Here is a 19,555-nt window from a genome sequence, read left to right on the forward strand (position 1 = left end):
AGAGTTCGCTACCCGAGACACATTCTCCTTGATTTGTACCGCAATTTGAGACCCACATTGGAGCGTGGAGCAAAACGCAGTGTTGGATGTCTAATTTCCCCAACCCCCCCAACTACATACAATATCCATATATCAATAACAGGAGGCCAAGAGAGGATTTTACGCCAGGTTACCCAACATCATCGGAGCAATATATAGACTGTACCCATGTAGCTTTCAAAGCTCCATCAATAAACAAATCCAGTAATGTAAACGGGATTCCACTCGGTCAATGTACAGATAATCTGCTATGCGCATTTTGGCTGATAATGTTGTTGCCGGTGGCCGGAGTCTCATTCAGGCCTAATTGTATTTAATTCAATTGCAATCTTATTACTGGGGTATCTAAAACATCACTTAAATGCAGATCAGGGTTATCCACTGAAGCCATAATGACTCTGACCAGAACCACGGGCTCACGGAGCGCACAATAGGCATTGTAGAGCGCAGAGTTGGCCTGCTGAAATTGATTTCATTTCAGTCATTACAGTGCTTAATGTCGGGTCAGCTTGTCATTTATTTCTGTCAATGTGCTGGTTCTGTAGCACTAGGACTGGGTCAGTCAACATCCTTGGCTCCCGGCGCACTGAAGATAGTCTGCACGCTCCCTCCGCCTCAGCGGAGTTGTCTGTGAACTTGGCAACTTCATTGGATTTATTTATTCTCTAAAAATATCTATAATCATATGATTAAATATTGTTTAAAATAAAACGCTAAATACTATTATTCTGTGTGTCATGTTTCCAAATAAGATTGTTCACAACGGGAAATGCTGTATACGTTCAATTAGTTGCTTAGACCTCGGTGATCAATCTCGCTCGTGAAGTTTCTCATAGTTCGCTCGGGTTAGACCATTATTTCACATCCCATGGGGGTGTTTCATGACCATATATGGATAATCGTGCACAAGCATAGACGTTAAGAACAAATGGTATTTATCAACACAGAGTGTGCGTAGGACCTGTGCACGCACGTTTGATAAATCCCGATTTTTCTGTGCATAGAGACATTCTAAATTCTGTGCTTAAGAACGAAAATAGAACACTTTCTAAGCATTGTTGATAAATGAGGGCCCTGGAGTCTGCCAGCGAGAGCCTGTTCATCAAGGCAGAGTTGTTATATTTAGAAGCCAGGGAGACCCTGTTAATCAAGATAGTTGTATTTAGAAGCCAGTGAGACCCTGTTCATCAAGATAGTTGTATTTAGAAGCCAGTGAGACCCTGTTCACCTGACTTTGGGGGTGAGTTGTCCTTGTTCAGCACAGAGCAGGTCCTGACAGGATCTTCTGTCTCTGTTCCCTGCAGGAGTCTGAGGCGACTCGTCTCCAGGCCAAGATCTCCAGTATGGAAAGAGCCTCCAGCCTCCACCATGCCACCCTGCCCACCGCCCCTCTGCCCCATGCTCCACCCCCTGCTCTCTCCACCAGTCAATTAGTGGCCCTCGGCCTCTCCTCACCCGCACCCCTGTCCGACCGGACCCGGCTCCACCCGACTCCACCCCTCTCTCACCTGACCCGGCTCCACCCGACTCCACCCCTCTCTCACCTGTCCGACCTGACCCGGCTCCACCCGACTCCACCCCTCTCTCACCTGTCCGACCTGACCCGGCTCCACCCGACTCCACCCCTCTCTCACCTGTCCGACCAGACCCGGCTCTGCAGTGCCGACTCCTCGCTGGATCTCCCCCAGAACCTGAAATCCACGCTGAGGGAGGCGTTGAGCCAGCAACCCTGGGCCTGCTCTTCCTCCTCCTCCCTCTGGATGGAGCAGAGCTGGCAGGGCCTGAGCAGCCAGGAGCCCACCGCAGCCTCAGACCTCTCCTTCAACCCCCTCACCTACATGGCGAACATGCCTGAGGACACGGAGGAGGACAGGGGTAGGTGTTGACTTGTCACCCTTTCAGGTGCGAGTTGTTTTGGGAAAGGTTTCCTAGGAATCCCATGTTGGAATTGTGCCTCTCTAGACCTTTTTCAGAAGTATCCTGTTGTTATTCCGTTGCCAAGGGAACAGCTTTGTCCCCCGTTTATTTCCTGTCAGCAACTGTTTTGTAACAGGAAACACAAAGGGACCCATTTAGAATGTTTGTGTTTGTCGAGTACCATGTCCTGTGACGTCATTACACTGTTAAATTCTCAGAATGCTAATCACACACGTGGGCGGTCAGGTGGTGTAGCGGAGATTGCGCTCGTCACCAATGCAAGAGGCTGCGGCCTCGACTCTCGGAAAATTAAAAGAAATTAAAAAAAGAAATTTAATTAAAATTAAAATAAATTAAAATAATTAAAAGAAATTAAATAAAAAAGAATGCTAATCACACCGGTGTGATCTTTACTAAGGCACAATACAATACATACATATATATATCTATATCCAAATATCTAATCACTCACACTCTTTATGTAAATAATAAAATCTCCCCTTTGGAAGGGTGCAGGCGATCAACCGTTTTTCCGGACTAAAGGAAACAATTCTGACCTTAGCTTTTATGTATTTAATGGAATTTACCATTCACACACAATTCGAGCACTCTACAGGTCACGCAGATAGATAGTTAGTCAGTAGTTAGGTAGTCAGTCAGTAGTCAGTAGATTATTTACCTGGAATACAAACGGAAATAAATGGAAATAATTAGCTACATGTAATCTGCATATACAAATAATAATTAGCTACATGTACTGTAAGACAAAATGTAAATGTAAATACCTTGTTCATTAAATCCAATGGATCAATTGCTGTTGTTTCCTGAAGCCGAAAGTTTCGTAGCGTCTCAACAAATAATATCAACAGAGCTGTTGTGAAGGATCAGATTAAACCGAATATATATATTTATTTATATATATATATATTTAAATAGTATTTGTATATCGTTTGATATCCCCTGTATATTCCTTGTACAATATGCACTGAATATCCCTTTAGTCTACTAAACAGCCCATAATAGTTTCATTCTACCATTGGACGAGAACCTGGCGCCATCAGCCATACCCCTAGGTTCAAGTTCAATCGTGCCGCCCAACATGTCGTGGCAAGCCCCGGTTCCGCGTAGGAATACGTCTGGCGAAATACGAATGGTACTATTTGTTCATAGCGCATATATATATGGCGCAAGTAAAGTAGAATTTCCTTTTAGTCCAGTTCTTTACCCTCCAACAGAGTAACAGACGCGAAGCCTCACCCACGACGCACGTGTGGTGCAGTAAGGCCTACTTGGCCTCAGAATAGGCATTGAGATATCGTGTGGATTAATAGTTGAATAGTCATAGTTTGGCACTATACCGTCGAGTTGGACGTATTCTATTAAGCTAATAATAGTCTATTTATGTATGGTGCATCGTTCGGTTAGAGTTGTAAAGTTATCAGTACCCCCATCGTTCCTGACGTTATCTGGACGCTTAACCAGGCTGGGCAGACCACTAGTGGTGCTTGCATCCGAGGAGCTCCGGGCCAGGGCGACTGGACCTGTATATTGGATTACTCTACCCGGACGACGGCGAGCCTTCCACGGCTTGGATTATGCTTTGGGTGCTTTGATTATTCCATGGATAACGGCCAACACTGCGGAGTGTTGGAACTACCCCCCGGAGAGGACTCCAGGTGAGACGGCGCTCTACACCAGTGAGGTCGCCTCACGTCTCTCCGTTGTGGACCGGCAGCTACCGTCCACCAGAGGGTCCAGCTGTATTCGTCTGCGGACCGAGGTTCTGTGGGCACCGTGTTCAAGACTTTGAATTCTCCCAAGAAACCGTCGGCCAGATGGGATACCGCCAGCGGCTTCTCTAACCCCCCCCTCCTACTGTCTTACAACCAGCGGGACCCCCCCCCCCCCCCCCTTAGTGTATCCAGCTATAATCATTTAAGTACCATCGCTATAGTTTCCTAAAGAAACAGGTTGTATACTTACTCCCTGCGTAACCAGAGATTGGACATTCAATGTTGATTTACCTACGAATACTCATTTGCCATACAAGTGCATTTCAAATCATAAGTGTAAACAAGTGAACGTTGTATATACCTTTTGCTATATTAAATATTCGATTTGTACATTTGTGTGGACTTCGTTTCATCAGGTGGGAAAGTGTTCATCATATTTATATCATGTACTGGATGGCCAGAAGTTAAAGTACAAGAGGTAGTGGTATTAAATACCATATCTAACAATACAGTCAGGGAATTGTACCCCTCAGTTACAAGAGCCATGTGTGTTGTTTATGGGCGTCGCTCGAAACTCAGAGGCCAACGAAAGCACACATTTAATTCCGCCCCTCACGCAATCACCAAAGTCACACTAAAACAGCCTTTTTTAAACAAAGACATTTTACTATTAGAGATACTATAACTGTTCGCTTTTATAGTAAATATGTTCTTAAACATTCAAACTGTGATAATATAAAACATTAAAAAAATGCACTGCGCCGACTTGTGTACGCAACTGCTGGGCGCGGTCACATATATACATATATATAAAAATATATACATACATGCATACATACATACATACATACATACATACATACATATATACACACATATGCATGCATACATACAGACATATATACATATATATATATACATACATATAGTATACATACATACACACATATATACATACATACATACATACATACATACATACATACATACATACATACATACATACATACATACATACATACATATTAGGGTGGTCCTTAACATTTTAGAGTTATCCTATCCCCAAAATGAACTCATAATTGAATTCTCCATTAAGAAACACATAATTTAGACACCTTGCATGATGGGATTTCCTTCAGATTCATGTTGGCACCCATGTCTGACCAAGGGGTTAAAAATGGTCAAATCGACCATTTTGAAATCCAAAATGATGTAGGTTAGAGTTATCCCATGCGATAAATAAGCCAATAATTCCCCACAAGAAAGCACACATTTTAGGCACCCCTCATGTTAAGATTTCCTTCAAATTCATGTTGAAACAAAAGTACGGCCCGCCCTACTCTGGGATCCTCAGGGTGAAACTTGAAGGTTGATGAGGGAGGGGTACATGTTGTCAGATTGAGGAAAGAATTCACCAGGAGAGTTTTCTTGACTATTATAACGAATTCCTGGGGTTGGAGCTTAAAATAAATGTATTCGAAAATTAACCCATCACGAAGGACCACCCTAATACATATATACTAGGGGTGTAAAGGTACACGTATCCGTACCGAACCAAACAAGTTTCAGTGTGTACCGTATACCGTACCGAACGGCTGTGTAGTGTACCGAACGAATACAACGGTATGTTAACCACTAATGACCGCCCACCGGGGGCTGTTTTTTTCACAATATATAATCAATTATTAATTTCAATATAGAATATTCGTTGACAGCCCTACAAGTACAATTAGTTACTATATCAACCCTGAGCGGAACATGGAAAGCCAAACGTTCCCCCACTGTACCGAAACCGTACCGAACCTTGACTTCAAAACCGAGGTACGTACCGTACCGTGGTTTTTGTGTACCGTTACACCCCTAATATATACATACATACATATATACATACATACATTATATACATACATATATAATGCATACATACACATCTACACTTACATCCACTATTGTTCATACATTTCAATATATGTAGCCACAATAATAAAGTAAATAAATAGATAATATAATAATAATAATAAAAAATAAAAATAAAAAATAATAATAATAATACTCTTATGTAAACACCTGGTGGTTGTCAAAGCCTTTCTTCGTCCTTGTACCTGGTGAGAATCATGTCCTCATAGCTCTTTTTAAACTGGTTCATGTTTGTACCTGGTGAGAATCCTGTCCTTATAGCTCTTTTTAAACTGGTTCATGTTTGTACCTGGTGAGAATCATGTCCTAATAGCTCTTTTTAAACTGGTTCATGTTTGTACCTGGTGAGAATCATGTCCTCATAGCTCTTTTTAAACTGGTTCATGTTTGTACCTGGTGAGAATCATGTCCTCATAGCTCTTTTTAAACTGGTTCATGTTTGTACCTGGTGAGAATCCTGTCCTTATAGCTCTTTTTAAACTGGTTCATGTTTGTACCTGGTGAGAATCATGTCCTCATAGCTCTTTTTAAACTGGTTCATGTTTGTACCTGGTGAGAATCCTGTCCTTATAGCTCTTTTTAAACTGGTTCATGTTTGTACCTGGTGAGAATCCTGTCCTTATAGCTCTTTTTAAACTGGTTCATGTTTGTACCTGGTGAGAATCCTGTCCTTATAGCTCTTTTTAAACTGGTTCAAGTTTGTACCTGGTGAGAATCCTGTCCTTATAGCTCTTTTTAAACTGGTTCAAGTTTGTACCTGGTGAGAATCCTGTCCTTACCGCTCTTTTTAAACTGGTTCATGTTTGTACCTGGTGAGAATCCTGCCAAATCAAATAAGATGCCTTCTAAAAACATATTTCCCTAAACTATTACTCAAGCACTTCTATAGTAATTCATGCAAGTACTCGGTCTGGGAAAAACATTTCTCATGCCCATCCCCAATACAGTATTAGTCGGTCAACTAGCTAACTAGCTTGAGTGAGACCTCAACTATAGTCCCATGTATGCAGTAGTAGGGACGTCCTTCAGTGAAGATCCTTCCTTCAGACAACAATATGGGAGTACAAAGCAACCTATAACCCTGCTTGTTTTCTGCTCCTAGATGCTGACCTGGAGGAGGAGAGATACCCAGGGAGGGAGTCAGTCAGACAGAGGGAGGAGGAGGAGAGATACCCAGGGAGGGAGTCAGTCAGACAGAGGGAGGAGGAGGAGAGATACCCAGTGAGGGAGTCGGTCAGACAGAGGGAGGAGGAGGAGAGATACCCAGGGAGGGAGTCAGTCAGACAGAGGGAGGAGGAGGAGAGAGACCCAGTGAGGGAGTCAGTCAGACGGAGGGAGGAGAAGGAGAGAGACTCAGGGAGGGAGTCAGTCAGACAGAGGGAGGAGGAGGAGAGAGACCCAGGGAGGGAGTCAGTCAGACAGAGGGAGGAGGAGGAGAGAGACCCAGGGAGGGAGTCAGTCAGACAGAGGGAGGAGGAGGAGGAGAGATACCCAGTGAGGGAGTCAGTCAGACAGAGGGAAGAGGAGGAGAGAGACCCTGGGAGGGAGTCAGTCAGACAGAGGGAGGAGGAGTCTGAGGTGGAGGTGGAGGAGGAGTCTGAGGTGGACATGGACATGACTTCTCTGACGGGGATGTTGGAGTTTGTTAACCTGACCTTGGCCAGGCAGGAGGACACGTCTCTATGGAGCTCCTCAACCTCACCACACAACCCCACCCTGCAGGTAAACACCTCACTCTACCTCACTCTGCAGGTAAACACCTCACTCTACCTCACTCTGCAGGTAAACAACTCACTCTGCAGGTAAACACCTCACTCTGCAGGTAAACACCTCACTCTACCTCACTCTGCAGGTAAACACCTCACTCTACCTCACTCTGCAGTAGGGGTGTAAAGGTACACGTATCCGTACCGAACCGTTTCAGTGTGTACTGTACCGAACGGCTGTGTAGTGTACCGAACGAATACAACGGTATGTTAACCACTAACAATCTAATATAATAATAATAATAATAATTATTATTATTATTATATAAAAAAAATAATTACAAGTCGATTATTAATTCAATATAGAATATTCGTTGACCGCCCTACAAGTACAATTAGTTACTGCACACTACATCACCCCTGAGTGGAACATGGAAAGCCAAACTTTCCCCCACTGTACCGAAAACCCGTACCGAACCTTGACTTCAAAACCGAGGTACGTACCAAACCGTGGTTTTTGTGTACCGTTACACCCCTACTCACTACCTCACCCTGCAGGTAAACACCTCACTCTACCTCACTCTGTAAACACCTCACTCTACACTTCACACTACCTCACCCTGAAAGTAAACACCTCACTCAATGTGCAACAGGTGCACATCCACCCCTGCTCCCAGGTCATTAAGTAGTGGTAGTATTAATATGTACAGTAATACAGGTATAAAGACACTATGGTAGTAAGTTGTACTGGTAGTATTAATATGTACAGTAATACAGGTATAAAGACACTATGGTAGTAAGTTGTACTGGTAGTATTAATATGTACAGTGATACATGTATAAATGCACTATGGTAGTAAGTCATACTGGTAGTATTAATATGTACAGTGATACAGGTATAAAGACACTATGGTAGTAAGTAGGGGTGTAAAGGTACACGTATCCGTACCGAACCGAACAAGTTTCAGCGTGTACCGTACCGTACTGAACGGCTGTGTAGTGTACCGAACGAATACAACGGTATGTTAACCACTAACGACCGCCCACCGGGGGCTGTTTCTTTCACAATCTAATATAATTCTAATTATTATCATTTTTTTTTTTTTTTTTTACAAGTCGATTATTAATTTCAATATAGAATATTCGTTGACAGCCCTACAAGTACAATTAGTTACTGCACACTACATCACCCATGAGTGGAACATGGAAAGCCAAACTTTCCCCCACTGTACCGAAAACCATACCGAACCTTGACTTCAAAACCGAGGTACGTACCGTACCGTGGTTTTTGTGTACCGTTACACCCCTACCAAATAGGGTTACCGTTACACCCCTAGTAGTAAGTCATACTGGTAGTATTAATATGTACAGTAATACCTACAGAACACTGATCCATGTTTGTCTTTTGACAGAGAGACCTTCAGGAGACGACATGACGCCGGCCACCGGGACCTACAGAACACTGTTTACTCACTAGTTAACAAGACTTGTTGTGTTTACAAGACTGTGTGTGTGTTTGATTGATTGATTGAAAACTTTATTAACAGATTGCAGAATGGGTACAATACAGTACAGCTCAATACACACAATTGTTAAGGGGATGCAGACCAAAGAAAGACTTTCGTCTTGTTTACATCAGGGTCCACCATTTTCAATTCATCATAACATATATGACATACATGACATACAGATAGACAGTACTGCTTACATCTATACATTTATGACATACCAGATTTACAAATACAGTACTGTTTTTGATACAAGAAGAGTCTAAAAAAGAGAGTAATACATTTGACGAAGAAACTTTACATTGGAGAAGGTTGGTAGGAGGGGGGGGGTTGGGTAGGTGGGGTGGGTGGGGGGGAAACTGTACATTGGAGGTGGGGGGGGGGGGGTTAGGTAAGGGGGGTGGGGGGGGGGGATTATCGACTAAACCTTACTTGGTCCCAAGAAGAGGGTCTCGTGTATTATTGGGTTTAATAGGACATTTATTGTACATTGGAGGGGGTTGCGTTAGGACATTTACAGGGGCCTGTGTGTGTGTGTGTGTGTGTGTGTGTGTGTGTGTGTGTGTGTGTGTGTGTGTGTGTGTGTGTGTGTGTGTGTGTGTGTGTGTGTGTGTGTGTGTGTGTGTGTGTGTGTGTGTGTGTGTGTGTGTGTGTGTGTGTGTGTGTGTGTGTGTGTGTGTGTGTGTGTGAAAAACTGTACATTAGGAGGGGGTGGGAGGGGGGGTTTGTACATTTATACATTTGTACAGATATACAGATATATATCATGACATACAGGTATACAGTACTGTTACATTTGTAACAGTGGGTGGGTGGGAGTGGGGGCTCTTGTTATCAGTTACATAGAGATCTTCTCGTTATCAGTTACATAGAGATCTTCTCATCTTATTCTGTCTCTTCTCCTTTTTCAATAAATGTTGCATTTTATATGTGTTATATTTTAAATACATTAGATGTTTTAGATGAGCCATGTGAATGATTTTATTTGAATAAAATATCTTATGGTACATAATAATCTGTGGTCCATGTCAATAGTTTTAATAGAATCAAATATGTTCTGATATCTAATCTGTGTTTCTTTAGGGCATGTAGACCACTAGGAAGACTCATAGTGCTCCTGTGGTCAGTCCAGGCCACTAGGAAGACCCATAGTGCTCCTGTGGTCAGTCCAGGCCACTAGGAAGACTTATAGTGCTCCTGTGGTCAGTCCAGACCACTAGGAAGACCCATAGTGCTCCTGTTGTCAGTCCAGGCCACTAGGAAGACCCATAGTGCTCCTGTGGTCAGTCCAGGCCACTAGGAAGACCCATAGTGCTCCTGTGGTCAGTCCAGGCCACTAGGAAGACTTATAGTGCTCCTGTGGTCAGTCCAGACCACTAGGAAGACTTATAGTGCTCCTGTGGTCAGTCCAGACCACTAGGAAGACTTATAGTGCTCCTGTGGTCAGTCCAGACCACTAGGAAGACTTATAGTGCTCCTGTGGTCAGTCCAGACCACTAGGAAGACCCATAGTGCTCCTGTGGTCAGTCCAGACCACTAGGAAGACCCATAGTGCCCCTGTGGTCAGTCCAGACCACTAGGAAGACCCATAGTGCTCCTGTGGTCAGTCCAGACCACTAGGAAGACTTATAGTGCTCCTGTGGTCAGTCCAGACCACTAGGAAGACCCATAGTGCTCCTGTGGTCAGTCCAGACCACTAGGAAGACTTATAGTGCTCCTGTGGTCAGTCCAGACCACTAGGAAGACCCATAGTGCTCCTGTGGTCAGTCCAGACCACTAGGAAGACCCATAGTGCTCCTGTGGTCAGTCCAGACCACTAGGAAGACCCATAGTGCTCCTGTGGTCAGTCCAGACCACTAGGAAGACGCATAGTGCTCCTGTGGTCAGTCCAGACCACTAGGAAGACCCATAGTGCTCCTGTGGTCAGTCCAGGCCACTAGGAAGACCCATAGTGCTCCTGGTGCTATAATATAACAGTCCACGATTATATAATAAATTAATAATATAACACAGTCCATGATTATATAATAATATAACACAGTCCATGATTAGATAATAATATAACACAATAATATAACACAGTCCACGGTTATATAATAATATAACAGTCCACGATTAGATAATAATATATAACACAGTCCACGGTTATATAATAATATAACACAGTCCACGATTATATAATAATATAACACAGTCTACAATTATATAATAATATAACACAGTCCACAATTATATAATATTATACAACAGGTAGGTCCCACCACGCATTGATTGGTCGAGAGCGTATTCATGATACACCCACAGTTAAATCACCATGAATATACCACTGCGCTGGCTTTAGAATGTTGTAGAAATGTTCTACTGCCATTCATCAAACGGAAACTGTCAACATGACCTACTCCGCGGACAACGTTACGTTTGATTTAACGTACCTGTAGGAGCTATTTGATTGTTTTGTGTTATGTCTGTAGTTGGTTAAGTTCATCACTGGGTGGCAGCGTGGGTTTTTGGATATAGGCACAGGTGTAGGCTATTGTGCAATCAAGGTATGGGTGACGGAGAGGTCTCACAGTTTTTACCGCCTGTGGCGGCTGGTCCATAGAGGGCGCTCGGGCGCCCCCCCCCCCCCCCCTGGTGGAGAGAGAAGGAGAAGAAGAAATAGTGGTTTTAGATTTTAGACCCCTAAAAATATAATAAACATGTTTAAAATAAATAATAATTACTCATTTGAAGTATATTTGTGTTTAAAATGCACAATAACGTTAATATATCAAATATAAATCATTGTTTTGTGCGTCCTATTCCCCCTCTGTTTGTGCTTCATGTCACTCCTGGGCGCTAGAGCGTCTAGATAACAACGCCTAACTGAGTGGGAATCACTGCGCAACGCAGCCAATATAAATGGATCAAGCAACTAAATTGAGCCTATCAGCGTCTTCAAATAATGTCTGGGGGCGCGGTTTTCTAGCGCTCAAAGCAAGCACAGTCACACGCACTCAGTGCATTGTGTTTGTCAATTCACTCGTCAGTCGTCAGACAGAAAATACTTGCCGCTTGCTTGGAGGAGGAGGAGCCGAGGAGTATTTTCATTTCAGATTCAGACCCTGAGTTAGCTTAGCTAGGCCTAGCTTGCTAGCTGCCATGGAAGTAGAGAATTATGTTAAATCCCTCAAAACAACACCATTTCAAAGACGAACACTGCAAGAAAAACTCAGAGTGAAAGAGTTTGGACCTTATCAGCCTGAGATCTGCATTCAGCAACAAGCAACAGACAGAGGAAGGCAATATACTCTGTCGTTTTCCAGAATATTCTACTAGGTATTAGGGGAGAGGGGTGAGAAGTGCCAATGTTTACTTAAAGTGCCTTTAAGGCAAGGTGATTACAGTAATGCCTCCAACTAAAATATGTACATATAGTTTAGGATGTTGTGCATCCCTGGGGACAATCACTTTGGATCTTAAATAAACTGTTTCAGAAATATAGCTTTAGAAAAAAAAGTGGTTTTGTGGCACAACTTGCCCCCGGTGCAGATCTTCATCTCCTTTCCAACCCGACGTATAGTCTTTCCCTGTTGCACCTCTTTCACTGCTCTTTCCAACTTCTCAAGAGGAGTTGAAACCCTGTCTGTCTTCCGTTTGTATCTGCGTGGCATGATGGATTTTGGTCTAAAATTAAGAATATCACATCGTTTTAGTGATCAAATGTAAGAATGCAATGTACAATAACAATAAAATACAATAAAGTAATATATATAGTTAATAATTATAAGTTGGGGCAACTTAACAAAGAGAATATCTGGCACAACTTAACCCAGGCCCTTTGGCACAAATCACCCCAAGCCTACCATTTTGAAAAAAAATTGATCCCCCAGCTGTTTTGAGCTAGCATCATGCTAACTGTATAGACTCATGGTGTAGCTTACTAAAGCACTAAAACATGTGTGAACTGTTTTCAAAGTTGTCTATAATTGTTCAAACACAGCAATAAAGTTTTTACTTTGGAGGGCAAAACCATGTTTTTCTTAACTTAAATGTGTCTCCCTTCTTTGCAGGTTGAGTGAAATGGATGCCTCTTCAAAAATATGTTGTCACATGACCAACTTCTTCTATGGTTTTCTAGATAACAGGGGTGGCACTACTTGCCCCTTGGCACTAGTTACCCCACTCTCCCCTACTGTGTTCATAATTGCTCTAATTGAAGCACCATATAATAAATGTTCTTTCACCTTAAGTTTCAAGGTTGTTTATTATTTGTCACAACAAAATACAGAATACTTTATGATGAAATGCTTGTTTCTGTATGAGCCCGAGAGTGTGCTACATACAGTAAAAAGAAAGTAAGTAAGTAAAAAAAAAAATAACACTATGATCGCCGATGACGAGTTAAGACGTCATTCCTAGCCATGCTCATTCTGCCGAAGACGCCGTAACTCGTCTTTGATGTCAATATTTAAAAAATCTGTGATCGAAATCATATTTCCCCTCCGGAGCCCTGAGACACACTGCAAAGCTCCACTCAACTCTCTAGCAGTTCAAGAGCGCCATCTGGTGGCCGATCGGCAGATCGCCAACCGGAAATGACCCTTTGAACCGGAAGTGCTCACCCATATGTGGTCCGGGCACTCGCTATCATTAGAGAGACTCCGTCTTGACACAGTGAACATCGATCGGTGCAAATAACTCGAAAAAACAACATGATTTGGACGTATATTCTATTATACAACCTGGAAATGGATCGGGCATTTCTCCATCCCATAATAGAAACAATTCTGTTCCACGCTCATCTGCCAGCGGCGCGAGGAAGCCACGGTAAGATTCAGCGTTATATTCTAATGTGTTCCATATAAACTGCTATGATGAACATATGACCCACTCTGGATGAATCATCTAACGCTGCCCACGGAATTATAAACGATCCCCCGCCCATCCGGTCATCATCAGATGATACGTAGTAACTCCTAGAAGCACATTCAGTTGAAATTTTTTATCTCGCACAGATTCCTACCAAACTGTATTTGATCATCAATATAATGCATTTAGGGCTATAAATCACGTTCTGAAGAAAGCTGCAGAAAACGATAAAAACATACTTATACTTTAGACCATATTTTAGTATGAATATGTGAATGAAAAAGTTTAACGTTGCTACACCCTGAACAATACATATAGGACATTGAATGGGCCATAATAATGGCAATTTAGCAATAGAATGTAAAAAGTTATAGCCCTGCAAAGAAGGGGAACTTCTCCATAGACAAATAGAGCTGGCTAGGGATGGTAAATTATGAATTTAACCCATGGCGATCAAAGTGTTAAGCAGTAAGTAAAGGAATGTTCAGCCAATATACATTATATACAATACAGATTGGAATGAGTAACAGTGAGGTACAATGCAGAAATGAGATGAGGTAAATGTCATAAGTGAATTGTATAGAAACAACTCACCAAAATTGCACAACTGATATAAAAAAAATCGCAGGCGATATTTAACACAGTCCACGATTATATATATATTTAACACGGTCCACGATTATATATATATATTTAACAGTCCACAATTATATATATATATATTTAACACAGTCCATGATTATATATATATTTAACACAGTCCATGATTATATATATATTTAACACAGTCCATGATTATATAACACAGTCCACGATTACATAACAGTCCAATTGTTAAACGCAAATCAAGGACAGACCGGCAGATTTTTTGCAGGACATTAAGTGGTTGTGTGAGTGTGTGTTTGTATATGTTATGTGTGCATATTAACTATCCATACTGTTGACATTGAAGGTTTGTTTTAGGTCACCTTCATTTGTTTGTGTTTAGCCTGTGAGTGATAGTGGCTGAATGGGACTACATGTGTGTGTGTGTGTGTGTTTGTTTGTTTGTGTGTGTGTGTGTGTGTGTGTCAGTCAGTCTGTGTTTACATTGTGTTGTAATAGAATGTGCTAACAATTGAGACAAAAGCTGTATACGTTGCCGTAAGCAACCAAGTGGCCTATCCCAGGCTGGAAGGAGCCTGTCCGCTCTTCTGAGGGAAAAGGGTCAAACAGTAGCTGGATCCTCCAATCACAATAAACCCGCTGCTGCAGTTAAAGGGCCACTTCACCAAAAACAACATGCTAACTATGCTGATTTATTTTGCAAGTAAATCTCACACACATCCAAAACAGTTTTGCACACATTCATTTAGTTATTGAGAGTTTGAATGTGGCCACCAGTGATGTCATCAGGATCATTGAATCCTTGTGTTAATTACAGATCAATTAAATGATGTAGATGATAAAATAGCAAGACCTTGTCTAATAGGGACTGATATCTTTTCATTCAGCTAAATTAATGTGGGCAAAACTTTTTTTGGATGTGTGTGAGATTATGTGCAAAATATATCAGCATTATTTTAGATTAGATTCAAAAATGTATTGTCATCATCATACAGCACAAGTACAGTACAACGAAAAGAAGTTTGGCATCCAACCAGAGTGCAAATGTAACAATAACTGGCCAGCAGCGTAACTAGTAAGAGTAGGTAAGGGATATGAACAGATATAGATATGTAAAAAGGATTATATGCAGGTATGTACAGACAGATGTGGATAGATATATATACGATAAGAATAAATACAGTATGGCGCCCAAGTGGCGAACCATGTAACGCGCTGTGGCGCGAAGCGGCCGACCTGGGTTCGATTCCCGGACCCGGCGTCCTTTGCCAAATGTCTTCCCCCCCGCTCTGTCTCCCGTTCTTCCTCTCTCTCTCTCTCTCTCTCTCTCTCTCTCTCTCTCTCTCTACCGGACTGCCCGGTAGTAAAAACAATTTAAAAAATCTACCAAAAAGATATTAAAAAAGAATATATACAGTATATATATACAGTATTATTCTGCTATACAGAGTTATATGGGTTATATGTTTTTTGGTGAAGTGTCCCTTGCTTGTGTGCATCACCTATACATCCCACAACGCATCACTCTTACAGAGGAGCAGGCAACACCCTAATCTTACACCAAGCAGCTGTAGCGTGTACAGTGGTCCTAGAGGTCAACTGTTATCTCCAGGCCCCAGCCCTCTGCCTCCATTCTGCCCTCGTCAAGCTGACCTTTCAGATACCAATCCATGGCAACCGTTTAGAACCGCAGTAATGTTGGTCCGTGGCCATGCTGCCCTCTGGCCTTAAGGCTGTGTTCATCACCGCTGTGGACCGGTCAGAGGCTCAGGACACGGGTCAGCACTTAGTGGACCTTGGCGGTACAGTAGGGGTGGATGGTATAAACGGTATGAATTTGTGCTACCGTATGGATTTTGACTATACCTTCATACCTTGTGACCGGTAGACTAGAGCAGCTAGTCACAGCAGTAGCAATGACGCTAACGTTACTTGACGATTCACTCAACGTTTGCAGTGGTCGTTGCATAGTGTTTAATTGTACTGAGTGTTTCTCCACTTGCTCACGGACCTTGCCATATAGTTTGGGCATTTCAATTTGGCTAAGGAGGCTGAGAGGAGACTTGCTTTAGCGCAGCAACGGGCTAACGTTAGCCGCTAAGCTAAGGTTCTAACATGACTCCGCGGCACCAGTTTCATTAGTGAGGAAAGGGGGAGGTATATTGACGAGGCTTGACAACAGAGGTTCAAAGATAACTTCACATTTATTGGCTATTCGTTTCTTTATATCGCTTTATCCATCGGGCTGCTCTCGTTTCCAACTCTGTCTGTTGACAATGACATCCTGGTGTGACATCATCAACTACGGCAACTTAGGACGCTCAAACCTCAAACTCAAACCTATTACATCACGCTCTCTCGCTCTCTCTCTACGTTGTCAAACATGCACTAAAGTTAAGTTATTCTCGAAGTCAACTTCCTGACTGTTATTGCTACGCAACTGCAGCGTGGGGGGAAACTGCCCCGCCTGGTACATTGTGTACACTATTTAGTGGAGAAACGGATAGTTAAAGCGGCAAATTAAAGACAATGAAGCAGACTTTTCTTCAGTCCTTCACAATGCCAAAGAGCTGCTGTGTTACGCGTTATACTAATGACAAAAACAGAAATCCAAATCGGAAGTTTTATACCATCACAGAGGAAAAAGTGGCTGGTGGCTAACGTTCGGCTAACTCGCTCTGATGTTGTGGTCGTGGTAATCAGGGGGAGTTTCTTTGACTCATATCTCGCCTTAGAATCACCAGAAAGGCTTTCGAAATAGTGAAATGCCATGTTGGCCTCAATATTTTCAAAACAAATCGTATGAAAATGTTATGAAATGAACAAGAATGTGATAAAACATGTAATAAAAACGGAGCTCAATGCATGGATTTGATGGTAGAAATCCGTATGGTCCCCCTATACCAAGATGGCGGCGGTCTCGTGACATCAGAGTGTCTTCGAGAATGTTGGAGTTTTATTGTGTTTGAGTTGTTTGAGGGAAAGAAACCTCCTGTCCTGCAGTCGTTTTTATTTTCACTTTGTGCCGCTTGATTTGATTGTATTTCATGAAAAAAGTTTTGCAGTTTTGCACAATAAATGTTCTTTAAATACCTCTGTACTATGTGAAATATGTCCAAGTAATACAAGAGTACAGTAATAGAAGCATTTATATAGACATTTTAAGAAAAAATTTTAGGGTGACCAAACGTCCTCTTTTGCCCGGACATGTCCTCTTTTCACGCCCTGTTCGGGGCGTCCGGGGGGGGGGTTTATTAATTCATCGAAATGTCCGGGGTTTCACTGTTTTTCTGTTTCAGTTTCAGTTTCAAGGCTCGGGGCTGCATTTTTCGCCGAACATATAAATTACCGAATTAAAGCGCCTTTCGTTGCCGTTCGAATGCCATCTGGATCGCCAAAATCCGTGCCTCGGTTCTCGAGTTACATGCCGATATGTCAGGCATGCGACTTTTTACATGGCATTATCCAACCGGACTCCCGGAGAAGCATGCAACTGCAGAGCCGCAGAGCCAGCGGCGCTCTCTGGGCCGCGCGCTGACGGCCGCGCTGTGAGGCAATAGTATCCAGCTGCAGGACGAGAGCACCAACACTCTCAGGACCGCAACACTTTAAGGACCGCAACACTTTAAGGACCCACACTTTAAGGACCCTCGCTTCCATTGGCTGATTTGGGTCACATGACCGTCCCACCCAATGGCTGAATTGGAGTATTGCACTGCGGGATTGATTGATTGATTGATTGATTGATTGATTGATTGATTGAAAACTTTATTAACAGATTGCAGAATGGGTACAGTACAGCTCAATACACACAATTGTTAAGCGGATGCAGACCAGAGAAAGACCTCAAAGCAGTACTGTTACATTTGTGACATACAGTAAATATATACAAGGGGGAGGGAACTGTACATTTATGATGAATTGAAAATGGGGGACCCTGATGTAAACAAGACTTGCGCGATTTTGCGCGCCGCGTGGGAGCAAATTCGAGACACATATTCGGTTGCAAAAAGGTGTCCCACGGTCTCCTCTATGGCCGTGATTCACGCGGATCGGAATCACGGCGTGCCCGTGGCACACTTTACTGTTTCGGCGAGTTTATTCCACGCTATGTCCTCTTTTTTGGAAATCAAAATATGGTCACCCTAGATAAATGAATATACTGTGATATATACCGTTACAGTCTATGCTTCAAATTATACCGTGATATAAATTTATAGACCATAACGTCCAGCCCTACGGTACATCGTTGGAGAGCTGCCAGCGGACGGATATGTACTGTCTGGCTGGTTTGCTGACTCTTGTGTCTGTTTTTAGTCCTGTCTGCTCACTCAGTGTCATGTCCCTCTACATCAGGGACTCTCTTGACCCTCAAGATCACAAACCTGTCCCACAGAACTATACTGTACATCACACAGCCTGAAACACACTCCTAGACCTCCCTCTGTCTCTGTCTCTCTCTCTCTCCCTCTCTGTGTGTCTCTCTCGCTCTCTCTCTCTCTCTCTCTCTCTCTCTCTCTCTCTCTCTCTCTCTCTCTCTCTCTCTCTCTCTCTCTCTCTCTCTCTCACACACACAATTAGGGGTAGGGGTTTCATTCCCACCGCAGTCCTCCATGCTTAAAGATGTATGCAATCATTCCACTGTGAAGTGCTCTGAATAAGTACTTCCTCTTAAGGATGTAAGACACAAAGATAGACAAACGTCCTCTTAAGGACGTAAGACACAAAGACAGACAGACGTCCTCTTAGGGATTTAAGACACAAAGACAGACTTCCTCTTAAGAATGTAAGACACATTGTGCCTTTTCTGCAGTTCATCTGTGACAAGAACCTTCCCTCTTGAAAGCAGCCATTCAGAATTGCAGCCACAATCAGTGCGTAGTTATTACTAACGTGCGTGTGAAGATATCTTGATAAATGCTTGTGTACAAGATTGCGGGAGTTATGAGAGTTGTTTCAGTTCCATGCAACAGACAACATGTTGTATGAAGGGAAACTAACTTCTTCGAAATTTTAATTCAATTTGGAGCTGAACTGGTGAGTCGCCGAGGAACAACGGCGGCCTTTTAAAGACATGCGTCACCAAGACCCCTGATCCAGACATCAGACTCCTGATCCAGACATCAGACTCCTGATCCAGACATCAGACTCCTGATCCAGACATCAGAGCTGATAGTATAAAACTGAGTTATTTGGATTGATATGATGAGCCAGCTGGACAGATATTCAGGAGACGAAGGTGAAGTCAATCGATGGTATTTATTGACAGGAACACACGG

The 19,555-nt window shown here is 42.8% G+C and overlaps 1 protein-coding gene across 1 annotated transcript in view; it reads left to right on the forward strand.

The window, feature by feature from the left end:
• ccdc18 (coiled-coil domain containing 18) overlaps nucleotides 1-12,880 on the forward strand; it is a gene marked incomplete at its 3' end in the record, with an annotated part of 90,769 nt that extends 77,889 nt beyond the window's left edge. The window contains exons 25-28 of the mRNA XM_084311863.1: nucleotides 1,344-1,914; nucleotides 6,709-6,839; nucleotides 7,167-7,328; nucleotides 12,872-12,880. Of these exons, the coding sequence (XP_084167989.1) occupies nucleotides 1,344-1,914; nucleotides 6,709-6,839; nucleotides 7,167-7,328; nucleotides 12,872-12,880 (873 nt within the window). The remainder of the gene's footprint in view (nucleotides 1-1,343; nucleotides 1,915-6,708; nucleotides 6,840-7,166; nucleotides 7,329-12,871) is intronic.
• Nucleotides 12,881-19,555: the final 6,675 nt, after the last annotated feature.

The sequence above is a fragment of the Notolepis coatsorum genome, assembly GCF_963971535.1.
Source record: "Notolepis coatsorum genome assembly, chromosome: 4".
In the NCBI taxonomy this organism is placed as follows: Eukaryota; Metazoa; Chordata; class Actinopteri; order Aulopiformes; family Paralepididae; genus Notolepis; species Notolepis coatsorum.